Raw genomic sequence first — 26,861 nt, forward strand, 5'->3', positions numbered from 1 at the left:
CCCTCCTGCAGACACCGCCTCCCCTCGCTCCCTATAAAGCCGGGCCCGGCCACCGCCCCGCGCTCCCCGCCCCCCGCACGCCCAGCGCCGGCGGCATTCCCTGCCCGCCTCCCCCGCGGCGCCGCTCGCCGCTCCCGGGTGGGGGGAGCCGACCTTCCTCCGTCTGCCTCGCAGCCGGCCAGGGACAGAGGGAAGCGGGGAAGCCACCTCCCAGGCTTGCTTCGGTCTCGTTACCGTCGGTAGCCTGGGGCTGACCGGGCCCCGCTGCCCTCAACTGCTCCTACCGTAGCGCTCGTCTCCCACAGCTCTTCCTTCCCCTTCTTTCCAGAGGAGACAAGTTGTAGTATTCCCACGCTGCCAGGGCCAGGAGCACCAGGAAACGAGCTGGCAGAGTGGGCCAGAACCAAGAACCTGCCTTTCCTAACTTCTAAATAAGTATTACATGTTTTTTAACACGATAGAAGGATGAGCAGCTACTGTCAGAAGGGACATGATGCCTGGGATGGGCTATTTTATCCAACTCAACAGGTTTAGGGAGCAAGATGGTCTAAAGCTTCTGTATTATTTTGATAATACAAAAAATTGCAGCCTAAGTGTAACAAGTCCATGCAGTAAGCATTAGTTATACTGGTAAAACAGATTTCCTAGAGGCTGAAGTAACTAGGTTTTCTGGTCTCTTCCTTCACTGTACAAATGCTCTCTTTTCCTGTAACAAGTCCTAACTTTGGCAAAGCATTCACAGAGGTACCACACAAACTCACAAAAGACGTCCAAAGTCTCCGGGGGTGGGGACACATAGTTCCTCTTTCCACAAAAACAAAGCAAACTTACCTAAGACAGGCAAATATGCCAGAAGATTTATGTGAAGCTAAATCTATTTTGATTTTTGGCCTAGGTACTTGCATGTGAATTTGTACTATCTTCAAAACAGATTACACAGTCACACAAATATTGTGATTTAGATTAATGGTTTTTCATTGCTTAGCCAATTTTTTTTCCTCATTAAGCTTTCTTTGACATTATTCTTAATCAATAAATGGTTGGGACTGGAATACATTAATGTTCCCATTTAAGAGTTCAAATGATATCGCTAGACCAGCTGTATAAGATGACACAGAAGAGGATGGAAAATGATAATTAGATTTTCCACATATTTGGTTCTTAGGAGGTAATTAGTTCCCCAAGTCATCACATACCAGCCCAGTTATATAATCCTGTTTTGTTTGTTATACTTGTTTGAGAGCACTTGACTTGAGCTCGCTTTCTTAGTCATCTGCATCACGCCCAGAGAAACAAGCCTTTGAAACACGTATGTACACACACACACACTCACAGTGGTGTAATCCATGTTACACCTACCCTTCTTTGATGTCCCATCAATCTTTTCCTCTGGCATCAGGGGGTGGGTGTGAAGTCAGTCACAGGAATAAGAAATGAGGAGAAGGAAACCCAGACATTGGTACACGCTTTGTTTGCCCAGGCAATTTTTTTCTTCCCCACCATCCTTTCTCCACTTCCTCTGCTATAATCCCTGAAACAAGAAACCTCCTATTTTACAGTTCCAAGGACTGTCTGGTCAAGTGCCAAAGCCAACTTCCCCTTTCTCAATGAGTAACACAAGGTGTAAGAAAACTTACAGGCTTAAAAGAAAGATCACACCATTAGAATACAATCAAGGCATAAAGTTTGGCATCTCTTCCAGGCTACTGTACCCATTTCTCCATTAGGTAGGCAGAAAGTAACAATTCCTTTTCTCCATAATTAAGTCTAGTAGAGGTTTCTGAAACTTCTGGACTTTTAAATAGAAGAAGCAAATAGTGCTTATTTCTAGCGGGATAGAGGAAGGTACTCAAGCAACAAAATGGTGGAAAAATACCTTTCTCACATTTGGAAAGCAACCCAATAGTCCTTTATCCTTACTTGGAATGAAACACCTACTTTTGTCCTTTACAGAAATTCTGATCAGGAAAGTTTAAAATGCATGTTCATTAGTACCAGCCAGACAAGTGGTCAAATTTGCCTTTATTATGGCTTGGTTAATGAACCTTAGGTCTGCATAGGAAATTCTGCCTTTTTTTTTTCTGATGAGTTTTAGTTACTCAGAATTATACCTATCCTTCCAAACACATAGCAACGTTACAAAGTGCATTACTGCTCACTAATGGCAAACAACCTGGATTCCAAACAGGTGTTTCCCCAGTTTCCTGGATTTCCTTGTGTTTTGGGCACTCATCTGTTACACGTCTCTGATCAGATATATGTACCTGAACTTAACAAGCAAACAAGCAGGAGAAGAGAAAAAGAGGCTTTAGGGAAAATGCATTTAGACATGGGCACAGCATTTGCTTTCTGATATTTGCAAAGCAAATGTTGATTTCCACACTTCAAGATATTGCACATTAGATCATTCTACCCTTGGCTGGAAGTTGGGTCACTATTTTTTAATCAAATCTAACCATGTTATTATCAGTGCAGCTCCAGTACAGTCTATGCAAATTTTGAAATAGATTCTAGAGCTACTCTTAGACATACTAGAATCAGGACTAAAAACACTGAACAAAATATCTGCTTCATACAATGTTACTTCTGCTGTGCTTACAAGTCTGGTAACACTACTGTAGGTCAGCATGGCAAGAAGTTAATACCCTAAGAGTCTATTCCTAGAGAGGAAGAGTTACTACATAGCAACATTTGTTTCAAGTGAAAGGAAAGCATGTTATTTCCCTACAGTTTTGTTTTCAACATACAATCCTAGAATATGAACATTCACGAAAAAAACGTTCCCAGAGGTACATACACACTACTGGTTTAATTTTAATTGGGAACACACTTGTGAAGCAAGTCTCTCATTTTCTTCACTTGCCACATTTTGGTTCCCAGTGCAGAGAGGTAGGTTTCAGAATACCTGTAGTTTCATCCAATAGAAGTCCAAACTGGAAGTTGCATTGCTGACGTTCTTGCTATATCCAATGAGCAGCCAGTTAATAAACTAGACCAGCAGACAAATGTATAACCTCTAAAATGCATATCATGAGGGAACTGAGCTACTCACATTGGGTGGGATGCACTGCTTCCCAATGAAGACACATCCACCTTCTGGGATTTATTTTCTATCTCTATGAAAATCCTTCATACAGAAACTCTCAGGCCTCTAGCTGCCCATAGCTGTCCTACTCTGCAAATAAAGTAACAAATACTGAAATCTAACTTGAAACCAACATGGCTTTTCATATAATGGATGTCAGTATTCACCGCAGCTTCTAACTTACTTTATGGCACTTCAATCCCTGAACTTAAACACACACACACACACACACACACACACACACACAGAGCCCCCTTTGAATCCAATAAATACTTCTGTGGAATAATCAAGAAAAGACCCTCCGTTCCATAAATCCACCCTATTATAATCAGTCACCTGTATCAGCATTCTTGATGCTTTGCTGCATTTCTTTCTTTATTAAAGAGGGAATTGAGATTGCACTGTGCTGTAAACAGAGAAATGCAACTACACCATTGATACTGGTACAGTTTGGGGTACGTATGATGTTTTTGCCTCTTCCTTCTAAATAACTTTAGTATATCTCATGTTACACGGTTAGGCCAGGTATTTGACAGTGCCCAACAAATCCCTAACCTCTGGAAAACTGAAAGAAGCTAAGTAAAGAATACAGTATTTGTGTAGAAGATGACAGCAACAGAATCACAGTTTAGACTATCAATATTACAGAATTGAAAGCTGTATCTAAAACAAAACAGTTCTGTGGTTTTTCTGAGATACTGAATATTCAAGCAGGAAAAAAAAGTTGATCAAAGCTACTGAGGAAACCAGACATTTGACCTGCTTGCTGTTCCTGAAATCACTTAAACCTGATAAAGAGCTCTGAAGTCATGGAGCTCAAGCTAAAATGTGTATAATTCAGTAAAGACTCACCAGAAATATCATAATCACTATTACAATCAGAAATTGGTTCATAGTATGTATGGTCCATGTTATTTGGACTGAAAGAGCCCTGCCCTACAGGAAGTCTGCCTTTCCAAAACGCTGCCAAGCCCATCCAACAAAAACAACAGAAGGAACCCTAGCTAGCTCTCCCAATATACTGTCAACCCGCTGATAACTTTTGCCAACCACCACCACCAGTGGGTACTTGGAAAGGGAGACTGCTGAGTTGCTGACATTTACTCAGCAAGAACCTAACTCCAAATGTGTAATTTGTTTGGTTTTGTTTCCAAATGATGTTTCCCTGTAACCCATTCTTTTAAGCTGACATCTGTTCCTTCACTGGACTGCATTACGTGAAATACCTATGTATTCACCAATTACTCACATATGTACAGCTCAAAGTTTTCCACGCAGAAGTCAGAGGCTTTGAAAAAAAACCAATGGGAAGTAGTAGAGTGCTATTTCCAACGCAGATTACTTTTCTTTCCTTTTTTTTTAAAATAAATTTTCACCTGCAGTATGTTTGGTTCATAACTGTGATCCAGTTTCCTACTGCTCTTCAGTTTGGCCCTGAACTACTGTAATTCTGTTAGAGTGTATCTTAATATGAAAAATCAGTTATTCTACTTCTTTTTTCCTCTTCAGTATTATTGGTCACAAACAGATTCCTTTTACTCTAGTGCTAAATAGTCAAGTAAGTTTGTTATATTAAAAAAAAAACAAATCAAACTCTTTTAACCATAATTTGCCATTCAAAATAATTTATGAAGCGGTACCTCTTGGCCTTTTATTTGTATAAATTATACAACAACTATAGTTTTTTTTAGACAGTGAGATGAGTCTGTATTTAGTACTTCAATCATTGTTCTCAGGGTTGGAAAAGTCTCTGATACAGATGGCAGGCTCTTGTAAGAAGGTGAAATACTGAAAGAGATAAAAAAAACCCAACAAAATTATTTATCTTTTGATGAGTTCTATGATTTACCAGAAAGTTAACACATTAGCTTATATTTCATCCCCTTCTCCAACAAATTTGGAACCTGAAGTCAAGAATCAGCCCCAAGCAATGCTACAGGCTTGGGGCACAGTGACTAGAAAGCTGCTTGGTGGAAAAACAGGGGGTGCTGGTCAACAGCCACTGAACATGAGCCAGCAGTGTGCCCAGGTGGCCAAGAAGGCCATTGACATCCTGGCCTGTATCAGAAACAGTGTGGCCAGCAGGAACAGGGCAGTGATCATCCCCCTGGGCACTGGTGAGGCCGAACATCGAGTACTGTGGCCAGTTTTGGGCCCCTCACTACAAGAAGGACATTGAGGTGCTGGAGAGTGTCTAGAGAAGGGAATGGAGCACAAGTGAAGGGTCTGGAGCACAAGTCTTATGAGGACCAGCTGAGGGAGTTGGGATGTTTAGCCTGGAGAAAAGGAGGCTCAGGGGAGACCTTATCACTTGTTATAACTACCTGAAAGGTTGTAGCAAGGTGGAGGTTGGTCTCTTCTCTAACAAGCGACAGGACCAAAGGAAATGGCCTCAAATTGTGCCAGGGAAGGTTTAGATTGGATATTAGGAAAAATTTCTTCACCAAAAGGGTGGTCAGACACTGAAATAAGCTGCCCAGAGAAGTGATGGAATCACCACCCCTGTAAGTGTTCGAAAGGTGGGTGGATGTGGCACCTGAGGACATGGTTTAGCGATGAACACAGTGGTGCTGGGTTAGCAGTTGGAACTCAATGATCTCAGTGGTCTTTTCCAACCTTAATGATTCTGTAATTCTAAGAATCTGCTGTTCACAACCAGCTCTTGCTTCTCGTAACTCCTCAGTCACTATACAGAATGAAAACAATGACTATATGGAAGAGCTTTTAAAAGTAGCAGAAGTTAAAAAAACCAAATTATTGCTTTAAGTCTTCCAGCCTTATTTACCGTACCCACTACAATTCATCTACCACAGACAAATTAGCCACTCAGGTTAATTACCTTCATATTATTACACTAAGTCCTTTGGGCTGTAGTTCTTCAAATGTTTTTCTCAGCATCAAGCAAAGCCAACTACATTCTAGTGAAACTCACCAGGCTGAGAACCCCTGATAATGAAGTTAAACAACACTAATCAGTATGCACTATTTGGCACTAAGAGCAGCCTGCAGAGTTCCTCAGGCTCTCAGAATAACTCAGGTTGGACCAGACTGCAGGAGGTCTGTGATCTAACATCCTGCTCAAAACAAGGTCAACTGAGTAGTCAAACCAGGGTGTTATCCTGTCAGATCTTGAAAATCCCCAGGGATGAAGAATGCACAGCGTCTTTGGGCAGTCTGTTCCACTGCTTGACTACCTTGAGGATGAAAAGATTATGCTCAGTCTAAACTGAAGCACATTGTCTTTTGTCCTCTCACCAAGCACTGCCTGGCTCCATTTTCTCAGAGGTACTGTAAAGCTGCTGTTCGGTCAAAGCCAGGTTGAACAAGCCCAGCTCTCTCCTGTTAAGGCTTGTGCTCCAGCCCCCTGGCCATCTTGGTGGCTCTTTACTGAATTTGCTCCAGTTTATCACAGTCTTTACTCCAGCCGTATTTTAGGTGTGGTCTAAAGCGCTGAATACCCCCTAAAAATGGGATTATCCAAACAGCTTTTTAATCCAGCTAGCTGTCCATTCATCCAGACCATAATATGTGATCTTGACATGAGAGTATTGTGGGACTCCTTGCTGAAGTAAAAATAAACAACATTGACTGCTCTCTTGTCATCCCCAAATCCAGTTGGTTTCTATCAGAGAACAATCATATTGAGTCACACAACATTTGGTAAGCTCATGTTGACTGTTTTCTGTCACCTTCTCCTTCATATACACTGAAGCGTATATGAAATGCACTTTATGACTTTCCCAGGGACCAAAATGAAGCTGACCAGCCTACAATTTCACTAGGCTGTCCTTTTGGCCTTCCTGAAGATGAATGCAAGATTTCCTTTCCTGCAATCAGCAAGAATGTTCCCTGATGTGCACCACCTTTCTGAGATTACAGATGGCCCGATTCCCTCAGAACCCTGTAAGTGTCTTGACACTGACTTGAAGGATACCAGAACTGGTGTTGTCTTTTTAGATTTTTAGATTTTGTATCGGGAATAACGACTAAGGGACAAATCAAATGCAGCAGATTCATAGTATTAGTTCCTTGTCAATGTATTCAGTATTCAAAAATCAATTCATATCCAAATCAAAATTTTTAAGCATTGCACAAAAGCCATGCAGCTATACTAAGTAATGTAATTCTGTATATTCAAAATGTCCATCTACTTTGAAAACACTTATTCTCCAAATCAAATCAGCACTAAAGGATAAGTAAATGACTGATATTTAGTTTGAAGAGATTCATAAGAATGAAAAAAATCAAAATTGCCCCCTGTTTTGTTGATTCATTGCCAGATTTACTAATGCTAAAAAATAATAATAAAAAGGCAAAATCAACCAATGGACAAAATAAAGACAATATTAACCCAGATAATTTTCTCAGAGGATAACACTCACAATAAGTGAATGTGCAGACTACTAACTACTCTGCTAGAATAGAAACACACTACTGTGTGTGTAAGTACAAATCTTGTCTTATTAATTCCTAAACAGTGTTAAAAAAACCACTGAATCATTTACTAAACTCATAATTTCTAAATAACATTTTTAGTGCATATTAAATTTTATATTTAAAGTTTTCTATGTTTTATTTATCCATTCCCCATCTGAATAAAAATATTTACCTTTTTAGATTCATCCAACTCCTTGCTATTTTGCTAAAAGCTTCAGACCCTGGTGCTGTCATTGCTTCAAAATCAACCAGCTGAAAATGCAACAAAATAAAAAAGATATTAAGAAATCACAGAATTTTTAAGTTCTCTAACTTCACGAAGAGCTCTGAGAGCATGCTACCTATATTCTTGGTAAGACAGGAGTAAGCTTACTAACCAGTCTGTGCCCAGCCTACTTTGTCCCTCATCATCAGTTTGGAAGTCAGCACTAAATGTCTCTCTGGGTTTGCACACCCCATCACAACCAATACTGGAAGCTACACTGACTGTGGCTACTGCCTACCAGGCAATAACAGGACTCTTGACTACTGTGCATCTTTGACTTCAGAACAGTCTGAAAATGCATGTTGTCATAAGCTAAGGACCAGCCTAGCCCTTCTAAGGAATCTGGCAAAAAAGCTTATTCAACAGGGGAAAAGAATTTCCTCCAGGTGGTGAAAACTTTCAAAAAAAAGCATTTATTCCAATTCAGCCACTCTGTTTCAGGAAAAACTCTCAAATGTAAAGATGTCTAAAGTGTTCCTGTAAGTCAGAAATCCTGAAACTCTGCTTGCCTGCCTAAACTCAGTCAGCAAAATACACTGCCCTATCAAGTCCTAAGTAAATGCTTAAGAAACCCACATAAGTGTTTTAGGTTAGCTTGAATGCCTGCAGAATGGGGAAGATACCAGATTAATGGCATAGTGAAAAGGAAGCTTTCTGGCTACTAAGCAATTGCAGTTTGCTCTTAAAAGCTACTAGGAGTTCACTGTACTGAAAGCACAAACCTCACTGTTTTCAGGGCCTTCTAGACCAAAAGGGAAAGTCGCCCTTTCTTCAGTTATCCATGCAGGATATTTTCTTCAACAACTTGGATTCTCACTGCAATTTTACTGATTTTTTTAGACAATACTTTAAAGAGGCAGAGGTGTTCTCACTCCTTTCATGCTGAAAAGGTAACACAGCTAAGAGCCCAACAGCTGAAGAAAACAAAACCCTTTATTGAGCAAGGTGGTATAATAATGAAATGTAGTCACTAAAAACTAGGACTTACCTTGAATTAAGCAGAATACAAAGGGGAAGGAGAAATCAAGAGAAGTCGCAAATACATTTCTACTTACCAAGCCCTAAATGCTCTAGAACACAGCGAGAGCAGAGACAGAAAATTTCTGCTGTGTGCCAGAAGCGTCACTAATTCTGCCCAAGTATTCTCAGAACCCTTCTCAAAGAATGCTGAAAAGAACAGCTCAGCACACCAGAAATGCTTCAGTTACAAATATGCAATGCTTGTGGGACTAAATGCTACCATTTCACTAACACAAATTATTGCATATACTATCTCCAAACCTCACCTGCTCTCAGAAGAGCAATGAAATTTTCAACACTCTCTCAGGCTGCCAGTCGTTATAGTTGCAGCTAAACCATCTCCAGCAAACAAGCATGCAGTTCCTGTTTAATCTTACAGCTCCTTCCTCACACTTACAAGTATTACTTCCTCCATCAAGGCTGAACCAGTGTATTTCAATATTTTTGTATTTTGAGATATTTTGATACTTGCCTTTCCTTTAGGGATTTTTCCTGACACTTCTTTTCCACTTGCCATTAGTGCTCCCATGATCACTGAGTAAGCTATGACACTAAAAGATTAAAAATAAAACCAAAAAATGAAGTAGAAGTCTTTCCATGATGTTAAACAAATAGAATATAGTACTGTTTCATAGAAGGCTAGTAAAAACTAATGTTTTAGTTATTTTAGAAGCAAAACCAAGCACAAAACACTTAAAAAGTGAAATCACTGTTACTTTCCAACACCACTAAAATGAAGTTATGAACCTATGGAGTGTAACTACTGTTTCTACATTAGTTACAATCATGATTTCATACTTTGGAGTTCTTAAGACTCCAGAGAGCTGAAAACAAAGGAAGCTCCTGTTCCCAAGAAGCTTAGCTGCAGCCCAGAAGAGTTTATGAACTCTACTGCAATAGAGCTAGAGGCACTGTTAAGCTATTGAGTGACTCTTTTTTTAATTTTTTTTTTTTTAAATTATAAATCTCAGACAGAATTTCTGTTAATTCTTTCATTCATTCAGATAAATGTAAAATCTGACTATAAAACCAAAATCTCAAGTTTGTTTTTTTTTTTTTTTTAATGAACTGTGTTTAGTAATAAGCTTAAAGATCTTAAGTGCTTAGTGGAACAGAAATTCATAATAGTCTTGAATGTAATGAGGTTTGCATTAAAATAGAATCTCAGTTAAAGAGTTCTGTGACATATGGAACTTTATACTACAGTTTCATTTGGTGACCCTAACAGTTGTAATAAATTACTAAAATAATATTTTGGTGTATTTTATTAAAATAAGTTAACTCAAAGTATATTTCATCTTAAATACATGATTCAAAAAAGCCTCCTAAGTGAGAATACAGTGGGGTAAGACAATATGGATTAGGAAACCAAGCATTACAATTTAAAAATGACACATTTCAATCTGTGAGTTGAAGTCTAAAAATACAGACTACTCAAAATTTCAAATATACATGAAGCTATGCATAGTTACCATCAGAAATTACAAACTAGCTTTTAAAACAGTACTAAGTCACTTCCCATTGTCATGACAGGACAAAAGGAGAGACTGTACAGGACATATAGCTCAACCCAGAGCTTTTTTATACTTAAAAAAAATACATTAAGATACAGCAACACATGGACATTTCACTACACGCATCCAAGGTAAGAGGCACAAGGAATACAAACACTAACCTAGATCCTCTTGAAAGTGGCATTAAATTATAGAAGTAATAAACTAGTGACAGGATCAAGTTGCAAACAGCATCTACTTCCTAAGGAAAAGAAAAAAGAAAAGTGAATTAAAGATAATTTAATAGCCAGGTAATATCTTCTAAAGGTACACTTATTGCAAAGTCTTACAGTACTACTACTATCTTTTTTTTAAAAGAACCATTTAAAATGTGAAAAACGTCAAGCTGAGAAGTTGAATTCTGATTAAAGGATGTTTAAACAAACTATTTTGTTGTATCTTTAAAATGTAGGTGAAACATAGTTCAACTACTTTGTATTAAGGGACGAAAAAGGAAAAGCACAAGCTCAAATGTTGTCAGATTCTCACGGCAAATCAAATCAACATAAATACAATGCTAGTGCTTTTCATGAATTCATGTTACTTATCTTACAGGTAGCCACCATGAGCCAAATCCTAAACAGTACTTATAAGGATGGGGAAAAAGTTGAACACAGACCCACAAGAAAAATAAAAAAAATAACAAGAGGGAAAAAGAAAGAAAAAAAAGAACGAAAAAAAAGGAGCACACTGTGATGTTGAGACCTTGCCTGGACACCCTCTATTACTGCAGGCAAAGCATAGCAAATTTTTAAGTAACAGAGAGATTTATAGTTACTTCTCATGATACTGTCCATAATTAGGTTTAAATAAGCAGTCGATTTTATTACTGAAGAACTCAGTCAAAAATTATTAGAACAGTGACTGTTAGACAGAGTATAAAAACATACTAGGATTTTACCAATGAATCAATCATTCCACTAAAACAGCCTTACCCCCAGCTCTGCAGACAGAATCAGAATTTTTCCTTTAGCTGTTAGATCCTTATATAGTGCATCTATTTCTGCATGATACAGCTGTGTTCTCTCTTCTGTTGTCTGAGTTTCTACTGAAAATAGTATGTTCCCCACTCTATCAAGCAGATGGAAAAAAAAGGAGATACATTTTTTGAACAGAACTTGATGCACAATCTAATATCCAGGGTAAGCTACCTATGTACTACAGTTACACATCACATCACTTTTTTTCCATCATTTTTCCTTAAGCAAAAGATTATGGGCATTGCTTCCCATTTAATTAAAAAGAACTCCAAAAATCACTGAATTAAAAATGTTACATCGCGTTGTAAGTCTGAAGATACATTAAAGATTGCTGTCTAATCACAGATGAAGTATTTTATTTCCATTGAACAATACTTGACAAGCATTAGCATTTTGCTTAAAGTGAGTAAAAAATAAGAAATATGAAATTTTAAAATATTTTCATGGGCTTAAGACTTTTGTATAGAATGTATGTAAAGTGTAATTTCATTAATTTCTAAACCACCAAAATGAAATTGTTTTGGTATAAAGCATGGTTACAAACTGTGGATCAAAACAGTCTGAGTGATACTGAACAAAGTTTGTGCAGAACAAAGACCATTTTACTGACATCAAAATATTTTCCTCAAAACAGTGAGGCCATACATTTAATGCCATTTCACTGTATATATGCCTATGATTTACAATGCGAAATGAAAAACCATGAGATACATTAACATCTTAGCAGAGAAGTTTGGCTTCCATGCCATTCATTGAAAGTACACAAATTCTGGGAAAAATTCCAATGCAGAGAATTTTAAATTTTTTAAATTAAAATGAAGTTTTTATTTAATAGTAGGACAGATGATCTGAGCTTCAGAGTAATGCTCATATTTCACGAAGACAAGGAGTCAGAATCCATAAAGTGAGAAATTTACTAACTCACCAAGAGAGTGACCCAAAGACCCCTGATTGTATTCTCATACATTCAGTTACTATTTAAATTTTCATTTGCAGATAGAAGGTCTGCAAACATCTCAAAAATAAACATAAAAAAAGTCAAAAATTCAAATAGAAGAGTCTCTTCCATTCTTAGACCACAGAAATTTCCATTCCATTCAGGACTTCTCAGTCAACACAAGAGACAAGGTCTCACAAGAAGAAATGTATTTTGATATTGATAAAGACTGAGATTTTTGAGATTTTTCCCCCTTAGGCATTTTATAGCCTAAGATGAAAAAACAAGCTCTTTCTTCGTGTTTGCCCTATATGTTAGAGAATCAAAGCAAACAGGCCTACTCCATTAATGTTATCCCTATCCCCTTTTTGTCAGGGAACACAACAGGAATCAAGTTCTCAAACAAATACATTTTAGTTATTTACAAAAATGTCCCTAGTGAGAAACAAAACCCACTTTATGCAAGCAGAAATGGCATTTCAGACAATTAACTGTTAATACCTCATCGTTACTTAGTGTACCCAAACCCCTGAAAATAGCAAACATACTTATCTCCTGTTATTGTAATTGTGAATCCATCATATTCTTTCCCTTGATCCTTGAGGCTGGGGACTTTTGTGTTCACGGTAAACCCATCTCTGGTTTTACTGTTAAACTGCTTTCAGAAGGAAAAAGTGTAATATTAGAAGTAACAGAGGCAGACTGCCTAGCTATTGTTTTCAAACACTTAAAATACAAGGAGCAGAAGTAAAAATGAACAAACTGAGGGAGCAGGACAAAGTTACTGTTGAGTACATTATTTCATTTATCCTTTATTTCCTACTGAATGGAAATCATAAATACTGCATGAAGCATATTGGCATTCAAATTTATAACTATATAGTGAATAGAAAGCAGCACTGTTTATGAAAAGCAACCATACACAGCAGTTCCACTCGGACAGATTTTTCCCCAAGTTGCACCCTGACAGTAACCTTTTGGTGCAACAATGTAAATACAAAAGCAGGAATTTGAGACCCCATTTTATGTTTACAGTAAGAAGTGGCTGCATTAGTCTAAGTGTGGATTCCAGAATACAAATCAAAGGAACAGTTTCTTAACTGTGATTCAGTTTCAATTAATGTTTATCCTCATCAGAAGGAAGATACCACTAGGTTTAAGAATTTTAGAAAGCTACATTGTCTAAGAGTAACACTGTAGCCAGAGAGCACTATAAACCAGGCAAAACTGCATTTAAGTAAAGCCAGAAGCCCAGCTTTTGACATACAGCATTCCCCAGCTATCCACATAACCAAACTACATCACTATTAGCAGACATTCATTTTATACAGGCACTGTTAATGACTATTATGTACTAGTGTTGAATGAATTACTCAGGCAATTATTTATTTTAACAGAACTTGTGATCCAGATGTGTTGTTTGAAGAGAACCTGGATTTATTTTAAAGGAACAAAAAGCCTCTAATGAGACAGCATTCCACTTTGATACAGTTTGGAATGGGATACAGGAGACTCAAACCAGATCAAAATGTACAGGTTATAGAAACCAGGAAGAACATCTGCTGCTAGTTGAGGCACTTATTTTGAAATAAGTAATGTACAGTCCACTATGTTTATATATTTTCATCATTCTTTTGGAGTAACCTATACTTTTAACTCCATTAATAGCATTTTTTCTGGCCTACAATTCAACAGTGGCCATATCAGGTCCTCTACGGGGCCCTACTTGCACATTTGTGTGGCAGCACGGAACAATCAGATGTCCATCCACCCCAACATCTACTATCTCTTCAGCACAAGTTTTTGTTTAAGTTCAGTTAGTATCCACTTGGCTTCATCTTTCAAGGGCAAGAACAAGACAGTAATATAAAAAGGACCTCCAAAATTATGATATGTTCTGTGAAGTCACTTATATTCACAATACATATTACAAAAACCCATAGAAAAATTTAGTGCTTAAGCCATGCAGCTCCTGCAAAGATATCTGTAGTGCACAAGTGACTGAGCACTATTCCCGTGAACAAATGCAAACCCAGAGTCTTTCAGCAGCAGCAGCAATGTAGTTTCAGAGAGCCCTGTTTTATGGCAACCCGCCAACTCTGCTTAGATACAAAACTGCAATGTGGACACACATGATAAGAAAGCAAGGAGTTTGTCTCTATTTAGAATGACTTATTTCTTCCCAAATTTTATTCTGCTCTAAAATACTGTCCAATCCTTTAAAAAGACATATTTTGTAACATTCCCCAAACCCAAATATTTACATGCTGCTCATCCTAGATTAATTTAGAGGAGAGAGGGAGAGTGAGAAAACCTTTTACTTAAACCCAGCTCACGGGTAATAAAACTCAATTTGAGATAAGAGTATAAATAATTTTGCAGGTCATATACCCAAGGCCTTTCTACAAAGACCACCATCAAGAAAACCTGCAAGTTTCTCCAATCCTTTTCAGACAAGTCTTCCAAAGCTCAAGAACATTATTCCAGTATTTCATTTCAGCTACCAGTCACTAAGGGCAACTGTTCCCCCATTTCCCCTGCCAGCCCCACCACATACCAACCTGCACCAATGAACCTAAAGAAAAAAGAGCTTCCATGTTCTTAATCTTTCAGACACTTAGTTCAATTTTTTTCCTTCCTACTGCACAGGCATACAGTGAGTCCACTGTGGTGAATCTGTTCACAAACCCTCTCGGTTGAGAAGGTTGACTTCAAAGAATTACATTCAACTATTTGTTTCCCCATAATTTTGTTACCGGTTCGCAGTTAGGCCAAGGATTTCAAATACACATCACCCACCCGCATATATCAAAGGGAAGGTCCAACCCTTCATACTGCAGATTTGGAATAACCTGAGCTAGTATTTCCACTTACTCATTTTAAGTTTACACACAATGGTTTTATTCTGAGGAACTGCATATCTCCCAGAACACATTTTATTATTTTTATCATATTTTCAAGTTTTTCTTTAATTTACCTTCATTATGGGAAGAAGATCTTCTACTTTATGTACCTTTTCCAAAGCTTCTCGGACCTCTAACAGTCCTTTTGGATTATTAGCACTGGAAAAAAATTAAATATGGAATACAACAGTTGAACACATAGCACTTCTGGAAATTCACCTACTTTTAACCTAATTAGCCATAGTGAAGTAAGTTATTGAAAGTTAATTATTTCTTTTCTGAAGATTAATTCCTTTATACTTGGCCACATGGTCTCCTATTTTTCCAAAAGTAATCTCCTATATCAGCTCAATTAACTTTTTTCAGCTTCAAACCTCAACTTCAGTCTTCAGGTTTATCTTACTGTAATTTACTACTCTATCTTACTCTAAAGCACTAAAGAATGTTTGCATGAGTGTGTGTAGACAGGGGCTTCTACATAAGGAAAGATGGAAAAGAATAGAGTTAATGTTAAAAATATTCTTCACAAACTATGTGCAACTCTGTGGCCTCAAAGGCAAGTAAACACTCCAGATGCACACACAGCTGGACCATGAAGAAACCTGTTGAATTACTGTTTTAATATTTACTAATTACTGTACACTCAGATTTTAAGAACAGAATTATTTTAAAAATCACAGCACAAATTGCTCTGGTTTAAGGTCAAAAGCTGCTGGCTTACTCTGAACAAACTTAAACTTACTCCCAATAGAGGATAGACTTCCCAGGAACTACAGAACTTATGTACTTTCAGCAACTATCATAGATTTCCTAAAATTTAGATGTTTTCAATAGTTATAAAGATTTTATGCACTTAAATTTTTTTATATTTAAGTAGAATAATGAGATTGAAAAATAGAGCTCCATATTTAATATGGGCTACAAGGCCAAAGAAAAAATAGAGGGTTTAAAGCTAAAAGGGTTGAAGTTTGAAATAGATGCCAATATCAATTTTCACCTTACTTTTTGTCACATTTTTTTATTCAAAATTCTATAACTGCCTTCAGTTCCAGGACAACATCTACCAACCCATCTATGTAACACGTAGTAAAGATTCTCTGCTCATTTAAAACTACCAGAAGGAAACCAAACATCTTTAATAAATCATATACTTAGAAAGAACTGAGAAAATCGATCATGACAAAACTGTGGCTACAAATTCAAAACAGTCATTAGTTTCTAAGTACACTGTAATGCACAGTGGTTTTTTTCCTATTAGTTTAAGTTTCTTAAGGTGGCAAAAAATAGCATTTTGCACCTTTAATAGGAAATAATTATCTCTATAGATAACTAAGAAAATTAGAACTTCCTAAAATTAAGGAAAAAAATCTCTCAGACTTTCTCAAATGACTATGATATAAATTTCAGATCAGTATTACCAGGGGAGTGAATCAGGGGAAAAAAAAAAAATCAGTAATTTACCCGTGATAAACAAGGATCCGGTCTTTGATAAAATGAAGAATTTTCTCAAAGTATTCCAGGTACCGCATGTTAATGACCTGCCCCCTACAAAGAAGAGAAAAGTTTTTTTTGAAGACTTGTTTTTCAACTCAACATTCCAGGGCTAAACCACAAATATTACTCATTAATACTTGACATAATTTTATGCATAGATGCTCTGTTAATAAAAGGAATGAACTAGAGTTTTATCTATGTGGTCATTTGCCAATTCCCCATTTTAAATATGGATTACATAGTGAACTTACAAAACCTCACGTATCATTACTATTGTTGTTCTCTGATAAACTACATTTCAATACATATTTCCCTGTTTTCAATGTACCTAATTGCAGTACATCTTATTTATATAATAAATATCAATTTGCACAACGATATAATCTTCCCTAGACTCGTAGACTGCAGAATTAGAAAAGAATTCTCAATCTGTGCATTTATTTAGAGAACCAACACTCTCCAGTTTACATATTTAGCAATATATATGTTGATCTGCTCTGACAGTCAACATACATTTCTCCTTATTCACCTATGTCCCTCTTTATTGAAGTAATTTTGCTTTGACTCTTAACAGTGACAAGTAGTAACTGTAAAACAAAAGCATTAAGAAGGTGTTGCTTTCTCCCTTGGACTACTAAGGAAAAGAAATTTAATATATTAAAGTGTGGTAGAAACTTGTTAGGATTATAACCACTCTGAGAGGAAAAATTACATACCCTTATTGCATTTGTAGGAGTCCTTCCTCTTCTCCCAGTCTACAAAACAAGATTTTATAAAGTAAACGTTATCGCTCTCTGAGGAAGCAAAACCACTGTCAATCACAGGAAGGTGTGTACATCTAGCCTTTTTTTTTCCACTCTAAGCGATTTTTGGCAGCTTAAGTCCCTCTCTAATGTCTCACTCAACAGTCTCACACCTTAGTAGGCCTAGTCTCAGAAAATCAGCAGAATCAGTCTTTAAAAACTGAACAGAACTAGAACACACACACACAAATCTGCAAATAGGAAAGGGAGGTAGGGAAAGTGGAAGGATGAAGACAAATCTATATATATAATTTGCCCTTGTTGTACGTCCCATCATTTTCCATCTGTATTAAAAAGAAAAAAAAGTGTACAACAGGTAGTAGCGTGTCAGTATAAGGAACTGGATTTTCCTTTAGTGTCATCTTGGAAAATACATCCAAACCAGACCTATCATTCTATCAGGTCAACTAGAAGCTGTAGTACCAAGAAAGACTTTTGGCAGGTGGTCAAAAGTGATTTGTGCTTATTTCTACTCTTTCTCCTTGTTTAATAAACATTACCACCAAGATTTCAAAAGTTGAAGTGCTCCAGAGTGTCCTTTTTTTTTATAAAAACATTAAGTATATCATTAATGTTTAGCTGATCCCAAATCCTTGCTTTGCCTATAAAAACAGCTTAAGCTTTCAAAAACATTTCTCTACTTTAAATGAAACTTGCTAGCTTTGAGCATTTAAACCAGAAGTAGATATGCCAAAGTTGCCCTTGTCTATAGGCCAACAAAGAAAGTGACAGCTGATACACTTGTGTCTTGAGTACATTAAGATCTGAAAGCCTATGAAATATTGTGAAGTGTAAGATGTTTCTTAAATGTCTTTATAAAATGGTCCCCAAATTGACTCAAAACCAACAAACAAAAAATATTTGTTTTCTGACACACTCCAAACATTCTGCCATTCTGGAAAAGAAAAAAAAAATAATTCAGCAGACAGTGAATGCTAGTGCACCATGACAAGACTCACTTGACAGGAGTCACTGAACAATAATGAACTTCCAGTGCAAAGAATTCTGAGTAAAGAAAAAGGTTATGCTAGCAGATATCTAATCCAAGTATTTTTGTCCACAGAAATTCCTGCTGTACAATTCAGACCAAATAAAACCTAGATACAACTTCAGCTCAACACCACTAGATGTGTTACAAATACTAGAAGAACACCCAACTGATACTGTTACACTTCTTGACTGAACACCTTTTATATTTGTATACAAAATAACCATGAAGTCTGCTATTTGTCAGCCTAAATCTATTGTTACACCTGGTTTTCGGGTGGCCATTCTACAGAAAGAACTCAGCCTTAGTCATACAGGTATCAGAATAACTTTCAAATCATAACCCAAATATAAAGCAAAATATATATTCTTGAAAGATAGGGAAAAGACCATAAAGTTATCTTAATTATCAACAAAAAGGTGTTAGCTCTGTAGCATATTAGCATCTTCAATCAGCAGCCATTTTACAAGCTGAGTAATGTAAGGAGATTATACAAATCTCCATAATTCATTAAAAGGAGATTGTGATTTAGAAATCATACTGAAGTAGAACATGCTTCAAAAGTATAATAAATTTAAGAAAATCCTCATTACCACATAATATATTCATTTCTTTTAACTCTCACATCATCTTGAAATCATCAAGATGGAATCCAAAAGAAACAAATCACAACAGAAAACTGACCAAGGAAAGCAGCTATTGCTTGGGATGGAGAATAATCAAACAAGCACGGGTTTCCAGAATCAAAAAGAATGCAATCACTATACAGTACTAAAGTATGACCAACTCCTAAGGCAGCAGTAATTATGCTGCTTCAAATGTATTGTTTCTTCAAAAAAGGTGCCAAGTCAATAATTTTCAGAGAATCACTACCTAGCTATTAAGAAAGCACAACCAAAATGCTGATGAGATCCCCAAAATCCAAGGCTGAGCCAGAACCAAAAGTTTAGAATTAGATTCACTGTGGGCCTACAATTCTGAATGATTATGAAGTTTATTTTAGATTTCTATAAAATTACCAAAACAGCTGGAACATCATGAGTTTTGCTACTATTCTCTGATGAATCGAAAACAAGTAAAGTGTTTGGCCACTGCAAAACAGAGTTCTTACACAGAGATCTTGTACAAGGACAAATTTCCCCAGATTAAATGTTCAATGTTATTTTCAGGATGTTAATTAAATGTTGTTACATGAATGCCTTTCTGCCAGCATAGATCACCTAAAAATGAAGTTTTTAGTCCCCCATTTAAAAATAAAACCAGGAAGAAAGAGATGAGCTATGAAATGGATCCCTGCCTCAAAGTACAGATGGTTGTGGTTTCTGCTGCATCGTATGTGTGAGAAGAGACAAACGCAGCAACAGCAAAGACAAACGTGGGTTGAAGCCCAAACGTAACACTTGGCTTGAAGGAAGAGAGAAGCCTGAGCATAAGACTGTTCAAGAAGCAGCACATCCTGCAAGGCAACTACTGATCTGCATTGGAGTTTAATGCTACATTAACCACCCTATGAAGTAAACCAGAGGCTGCTAGGGTCCATTTCACAGAGTGGAAGGAAGAGCAAGGAAAAATTCTCATTTGCATCTGCATGTGAACATTAGAATATCACTGTTTTTCTCTGCCTGAAATAATTCCTGAGAAGGCTTTGCTTCCATTACCCTCCTTTTTCAATAAAGCTTCTCAGAGAAGAAAGAGATAAAAGGAGAATGACAGATCAAAGTATTTCCCATGAGGGGGTGGAATAAGATGAAACCTGGCTACATATTTACTTACACAAACACACTCTGCTCCTGTGATTGACAGTGATGCTGCCACATCGAGTCTCTCTGTCATGACTACATGTCTTGCAGCATGGGAGAAGATGGAACGTACAACAGTGGTTGAATCTTTTAAATTTTTCCTTTATTTGAAAGTGGAACTGTTACCCCTCAATGTTTACTGATTTTGTCATTTTTTGCTTTACTTTGACCTGCTCTGAAAACAGCTAAGAGAACTATGTTTTTCCACTCCACTCAAAGCTGGTATTAAAGGTAATGAACAGCATTGTTTCAATACCAATGCCACTACTTTTGAGAAGCAGCATTTGAAAAAATTACAACTATGATGAACCTAATCAAATTTTTACGTTTAAAGTAATTTGGGAATTAAAAACAGCACATAAAAATATGTGTATTCTGGATCCTTGTTAGATCTTGCTATAACTCAGTTGTACAAGTGAAATTCAGGAAAAAGAGGAAATATCCCAAGGGAAAATTTGAGGTGCACAAACCCCAAATGTTTCATTAGAAAACATAAAATAAATATAAAAGTAAAACAATGAGCATTCAATACTGTAAGATGCTCTTTCACGAATAGATGGTAAGTTTTTGTACAATCCCTTAGTGAGTGTGGGAATGCTGTTTGGTAAAACTCTCATACCTGATTAAGTTAATGTGATTATTGAAACCTCTGCTAAGGCTTCGGGCAGGCATTTGGTCCAACCAAAGTACAGGCTGGTCAGGGTCAGCTATCCTACAAAGACAAAGAACATTAACACTGGCACATATTTCACTCCATGTAGTACTTATAATAAAGTTTTCTTCACAGACAGAACAATTTTAGGCAAAAAAACCAGAATTCACAGATCACAAAAAAGAATGTTTTATTGAAACATAGGTTTTTTCTTATGAAAACCATACAATTCAAAGATTTTACGTTACTGGAGTTTGAAAGTCTTAGTTTTTGTTTGCCTTAACTGCAATGGATCCTGTCTTTCACAGCTTCCCTTCAACCGGCAAAAGCTGTTCCCAACTCTTTCCCTCCTTTATAGAAAAATGGAGTATTTTCAGAAGCACGTTCCTTGCACCTAAACCATCCTTGTCTTCTATCAGAACATCTTGTAGTTACAGAATGGTAGCAAGTGTTCATTTTCTCCTCCATGACTTTAGCCCTTTGGTTAGCTGGAGCATGCATCATTATTACAACAGTATAAGGCTCTTTTACCATTACCTTCGCCACTTTACAGCAATATCAAACATATCTCTCCACTGCATCAGTCTGGTTTTCCCATTCATCCGAACTTTTGAGTTTGCCCAAGTCCGCTGCACAGCTTGCATTACTTCTAGAGTGGCCAATCCCATTGCTGAGGTGAGGGAAGAGAAGAGAGGGACCAACAAGAGAAACAGAAAACCAATTAGAGCCACTCATTTTTGTACAGATAGGAAAACTGAAGAAGAAAAGCAATGTATTTACAGGAAAAGAATTGACAACATCAATAAACTCTGGAAGATCATGACTTCCAGTCCTCAGCTAGGTCAAGAAACTGATGACATAATGATTATTTTAATTTTAAACTTTTTAAACAGAGCATAAAACTAATTTGCAGATAGCAAAAGGTATAGCATTCAATTATCACCACATTGATTTTTTCCCCACTCAAATTTACAGAGAATTTTCAGTATACCTCTATGTATTCTTTTATTTGGAAGAAATCCTGGTGTCTCATACTGCATCATTGAACCCAGATGATCAGCTACACATATCAGCTCTTGCACATCAGGCTTATAGTTTTCAAAATTCTGAAATAACACATCTCTTACAGAGAAGAAAAACATACATCAGACGTAACTTGGCAACAAAAGTCCTGGAAGCATTAGACAAACTAATCTGTGTTTTACAAATCAATACTATTTGTGTGAGAAACACTTAAAAGCAGTATAAAGAACACTCATTCCACCTCCCAGCCTACTGAACATACACAGTACGTGGCAGTTACGCTCAATATCTCAAATTAATTCAGTCTTACTGAGATCTTATTATTAAGAAGATCCTGTTACTGTCACAACCAGTATTTCACCTTCAGATTTGTTCATAATAAGTGATACTAAATAAAGTTCACAGGTAATACATTATTCTTCACTGTTACACTCATCCTGATTAACTTATAACTACATAAGAAAAAGATATGTATAGACCCTGGAAGTCTTACTCCGTTAACTTATCCCATAATTCCATAAAAGCTTCTTGTGCTAAAAAGGGGGATACTATTCCACATACACAAAAGTCAGAAATTTTTAATGGAGCAATGTTTTTACACAGACAGAGTGAATATGTGACAATATATCTCAAAACTGTTTTACAGCAGGAGAAATTGCTATCTTTTCTTTAGTTACATAATTTTGAAGTCTGTTTTAATAAATCCCCTGCTTTGTTGACTGACGTTACCCTCCTCCTAAAATACTGGTTATCTAAGTTACTCCGGAGAACGTTTTCCCAGTGCAACCCAGCAAAACCCAGCTGCCATTAAAGATACAGTATCTAGAAATTACATCTATAACAAAATAAAAACATAACACACAACAAGAAACTGTAATAAGGGTACTATGTTACACTACACTGAGCATCTCAGACTTACATCTTAACATTAATTACAAGAAAAAAAATAGAAGAGTTAATCAGTAAGGCCACAGAATATAAAAGAACAATATGTGAATATTATTATGTAAAGACAGAAGTGAAGAAAATCATCCTAATATTAATTCTTCCTCTTTTATGAGATAAACCAACTCTTATGATCTACTGAAGGATTTAAACACTCAGTGGAATTGTACTTTCATACAATATTAAATATTTATGCTGTGAGTGGCTCAAAATGGCACTTTAAAAAGTCAAACTGAAAAAAAACAAATCACATTTAGAGTAGGTTTAAAAAAAAAAAATTCTCACTTTATATGTGGCTGTAACCCTGGCTGTTCTTCATAATTTTCTATAAGAAAAGGAAGATTTTTGGCCCAGTGGTCCTTGAAATTTCCAGGAAGATCTATGTCAGTATTATACTCTGTAAGAGGGGTATCCAAATGTGCATGCAAATATCTAGAATACTCTGGAGGAAAGAAATAAAATTAAATACTGCCTGCATAATCAATCTACTTATGTCATTACACAAAACCAGTAACCAGATTATATGTTTGTCAGTTAAACAACATGACTTTAATAAGTCATTATTTTCAGGTAATATCATATTGCTATTAGCCATTTTCCAAAACAGAAATTAGTCTTTTTCAACTAACCATTACAATATGCTTTACCATTATACAGAAACGTGTATTTCATTTTTGGTCCTAGTTTTTAACGATACGAACAATAAGAACCCGTGTATTTAATTTTTTTTAACATACATACTCAACAGTGCTCATGAGAATATACACTGGTTTCTTTAAAATGACCAGAACTACAAGAAAGCAAGCTTGCACTTTTAAGGTTCTTGAAGCATTGAGGAAAATTTAAAAAAACCCCACAATTCCAACTTACCTCGGAGGTATTTCACTTTCAGATATTCTGGGCTGGCCTTCTGTCCTGGTAGCGGATCATTTAACATAACTTTGGTCTGAGCTTTTATGCCTTCATAAAACTGTCCCATTGCAACATGGCTAAGACCTTTCATGTACTGGCACACTTCATTGTATGGTTCTAGTTGTAGACATCTCTAGGAGATTAAAGGAACAAAATACCCATAAATCAAGAGAGAGAGAGTATCTTCAAATAATCTAACCTGTCTGGTCAGAAGACCACCTGAAAAGATTTCCTGATTATTAAAATCCACTTCCATCACTATTTTCTTTCAAATGATGCTGAGCACTTAAACTGCGAGTAAATGTAAGAAAAAATATTTTCAGCTTTATTAAAGGGAAAATAACCCCCTTCCAGTGCAAATGTGCTTTGCACACTTTAATTGTTATGAAGACAGATCATATTTGGTCTAACAATATTAGCACTACAGAAGTGTCAATGTTAGCTAGATGAAATTAGAAAAAATATTCTCCTGACAGTATTAGTAATGTCATTTTTGGCTATTTATATATATATATATATATAGTGCCATTTCTTCCATTCATCTCTTCACTACTTCATACATAAGTACACTTCTATGGTAGTCAACTATTTACTTTATGTCCACATCTCTGTCTTGGAAGTTGAAGTGTCTTTTTAATTACACCAGTATCTACAAATTATATCACGTGAATATTTAATATGCACATAAAGTGTTCTCCTTCAGATTAACACAGACTCTTTTAGAAAGGGATGGAATAGTTTCTACATCTTATTTCACTCCTTGTTTTAAGGATATCGATATACAATTAAAATGTGCCTTTATTGTTCTATCTACAAAATGAGGTAGTTATTGAATGCCAACAGAGATAGGCAAGACTTTGTTTACCTAGGGCAACAGGCACATTTTTGCAAGCTCAGTCAATTGCAACATATTCTGAATTTTTCAAAAGAAAATACTCCAGAAAAATTAGATAAACATTGAAACTTATTTTACATTTAAAATTCTAAAGACTAGTACATTTCATTTTTCACTAGATATGAAAAAGCTTTAGGTTTCAACTAGAACTTAAATATTAGCAAGAACACAATTACCAGTTTAAAAAAAATACATAAAACATTTCAACCAGAGCTTGGTTTTAGACATACATCGAACAGTTAGAGAAACGATCTTAGTTTAGTCAAAATTCCATTTTTAACTAAAAGTAAAGTGTTATACATCATTTACGACAGATTTCACCAAAAATAATTTTCGTTTAAACGCACACACATATTCAGAAAGAAAAACTTTGAAATTTGTATATTTTATTGCACTCACTGAATACAAGTCCTTGTTAAAACATTTTAATTTGGTATTTACTTAGGGCCTGCTTACCTTAAAATTCTTTAGTGCTTCATCTAAACTGCCATGATGATAAAGCATCATTCCTTTGAGCTGTAGCGTCTGAACATGATTTTGATTTAGCAGTAAAGCCTTCTGGAAGTTCTCTGTAGCAGCATCAAAGTTGCCAAGCTCTCTAGGTGATTCCATAAAGTGGAAAGTGAAAAATATAGAAGGCAACAATGACAACAAAATTACTTGTTAAAGGTTGCTTTAATGTGTCCAAAGGGGATATCATTGAAGAAAAACACAGTACTAACAGAAAAATTCTATAACAAAAGCAGTAATTTTGCAACCATTCTTCTGTGGTAATAACAGAACAGCTGCACAAAGTTTTGACTCCCAGAAATATGTGCTCTGAAATACAACCCCACAAGACCACAAATCTTCACAATCCTCAGCAGACATAAAACTGTAAAAACACATACCTATGGCATTTCTTCAGAAACTAAAATAAATAAAACTTCCACAGAAAGCATCCTTGGAAAGCACTACCTTTGACAGGTCTTTTTAACTTCTTAGTATAAACACATTTTTAAAAATTTCCTAACGACTTAAATGCTGCTGAAGAAGAAAGCATATGGTGTTTGAAAACTGAAACTAACTAAAAATTTATTGACTGAAATTACTCCATGTGCAGGACAGCTGTACATGTAAACAGACAGTAAAAATGGTCTTGGAGAAACTGTCAAGAGAAAATTAAAATAGAAATAGTACACAATTTAAATTATCTTCATTTCTTTTTAATTCAGTATACTGACTTCTTTAACTTTAAGGTTAGAAAATTCTTTCCACATCAAATTATAATAGACAAAATTAATCCAAACGAGCAATACTTGAAAAAAAAACAACCCAAGATTTACTAGTTTTAAATATATTTGCCAAGAAGAATTTTTAGGCAGAATAGTGATTAACCACAGATCTTTGGTTCAAAAGGAATGCATGAACACTAAAGTCACTACATTTGAGGCAGGATTTAATTGGCAAAATTTTGTAACTCATATTTCACAGAAAGGCAAATAAGGCTAAAAATTGTCTACTTTCACTTAGAAACAATTCTTCAAAAGGTATTTTTACACATTGTATTTAAAACTTACAGAAGAAAGAGAGCATGAACTTAAGATGAAACATTTTAGAAAGAAGAACTTGACGACTGAAGTTAACTGTGGAGAAATGAGATTATTATTTCTGCCTGTTTTAAGACCAGAGTGTTCATGAGGAAGTCATTCAGACTCATGGTAGTTAGTCAGTAGTTACAGTGTACTCAGCTATTAAAACAATACTCTTATTCAGATTCTGGTTTCTCTAACTGCTGAGCCTATAGAAGACTCAGCAGTAACTGTGCTTTGTACATTAAGTTCTTAAAAAAAAATTTAAAAAAAAAAAGGTAGTTTCTCTACACTCCTGCCTCTATTATTTCCTGAGGATCAGAGAACTTTGGGGGCATGGGACATCGAGAGGGAATAAAAGCAACAAATTTTAGCAGATTAGATCAGGGATATTCTGGTTAAGTAACTTTTGGTTTGTAAAACAACAATGCAGTGCAAAGTGAGATATTTTAAGGCTTGCTTTTTTCTCTCCTTCAAAATAAAACTTATTCAGATTAAGGTTTCTTGGGCACAGGATAGAACAGCTGATCAACTAGAGAGGCAGTTCCACATCCAAAAAACAGAACAAAAAAGTTAAAGCATTTATTGAAAATGTAAGA

The 26,861-nt window shown here is 36.2% G+C and overlaps 1 protein-coding gene across 4 annotated transcripts in view; it reads right to left on the reverse strand.

Moving 5' to 3' along the window:
* Positions 1-4,679: 4,679 nt before the first annotated feature.
* TTC13 (tetratricopeptide repeat domain 13) overlaps positions 4,680-26,861 on the reverse strand; it is a 40,095-nt gene continuing 17,913 nt past the window's right edge. For 3 of the 4 annotated variants that reach the window (XM_032682444.1, XM_032682447.1, XM_032682445.1), the window contains exons 10-23: positions 25,148-25,289; positions 23,755-23,929; positions 23,170-23,326; positions 21,908-22,038; positions 21,454-21,586; positions 20,884-20,976; positions 16,642-16,725; positions 15,255-15,339; positions 12,826-12,935; positions 11,296-11,431; positions 10,483-10,562; positions 9,280-9,358; positions 7,695-7,774; positions 4,680-4,873 (exon numbers count right to left, since the gene is read on the reverse strand). In XM_032682444.1, coding sequence (XP_032538335.1) covers positions 4,750-4,873; positions 7,695-7,774; positions 9,280-9,358; positions 10,483-10,562; positions 11,296-11,431; positions 12,826-12,935; positions 15,255-15,339; positions 16,642-16,725; positions 20,884-20,976; positions 21,454-21,586; positions 21,908-22,038; positions 23,170-23,326; positions 23,755-23,929; positions 25,148-25,289 — 1,609 coding nt within the window. In that variant the 3' untranslated portion in view covers positions 4,680-4,749. The remainder of the gene's footprint in view (positions 4,874-7,694; positions 7,775-9,279; positions 9,359-10,482; positions 10,563-11,295; positions 11,432-12,825; positions 12,936-15,254; positions 15,340-16,641; positions 16,726-20,883; positions 20,977-21,453; positions 21,587-21,907; positions 22,039-23,169; positions 23,327-23,754; positions 23,930-25,147; positions 25,290-26,861) is intronic. The other variant, XM_032682446.1, reaches the window with a different exon arrangement.

Source organism: Chiroxiphia lanceolata, chromosome 3 (genome assembly GCF_009829145.1).
Source record: "Chiroxiphia lanceolata isolate bChiLan1 chromosome 3, bChiLan1.pri, whole genome shotgun sequence".
NCBI lineage: Eukaryota > Metazoa > Chordata > Aves > Passeriformes > Pipridae > Chiroxiphia > Chiroxiphia lanceolata.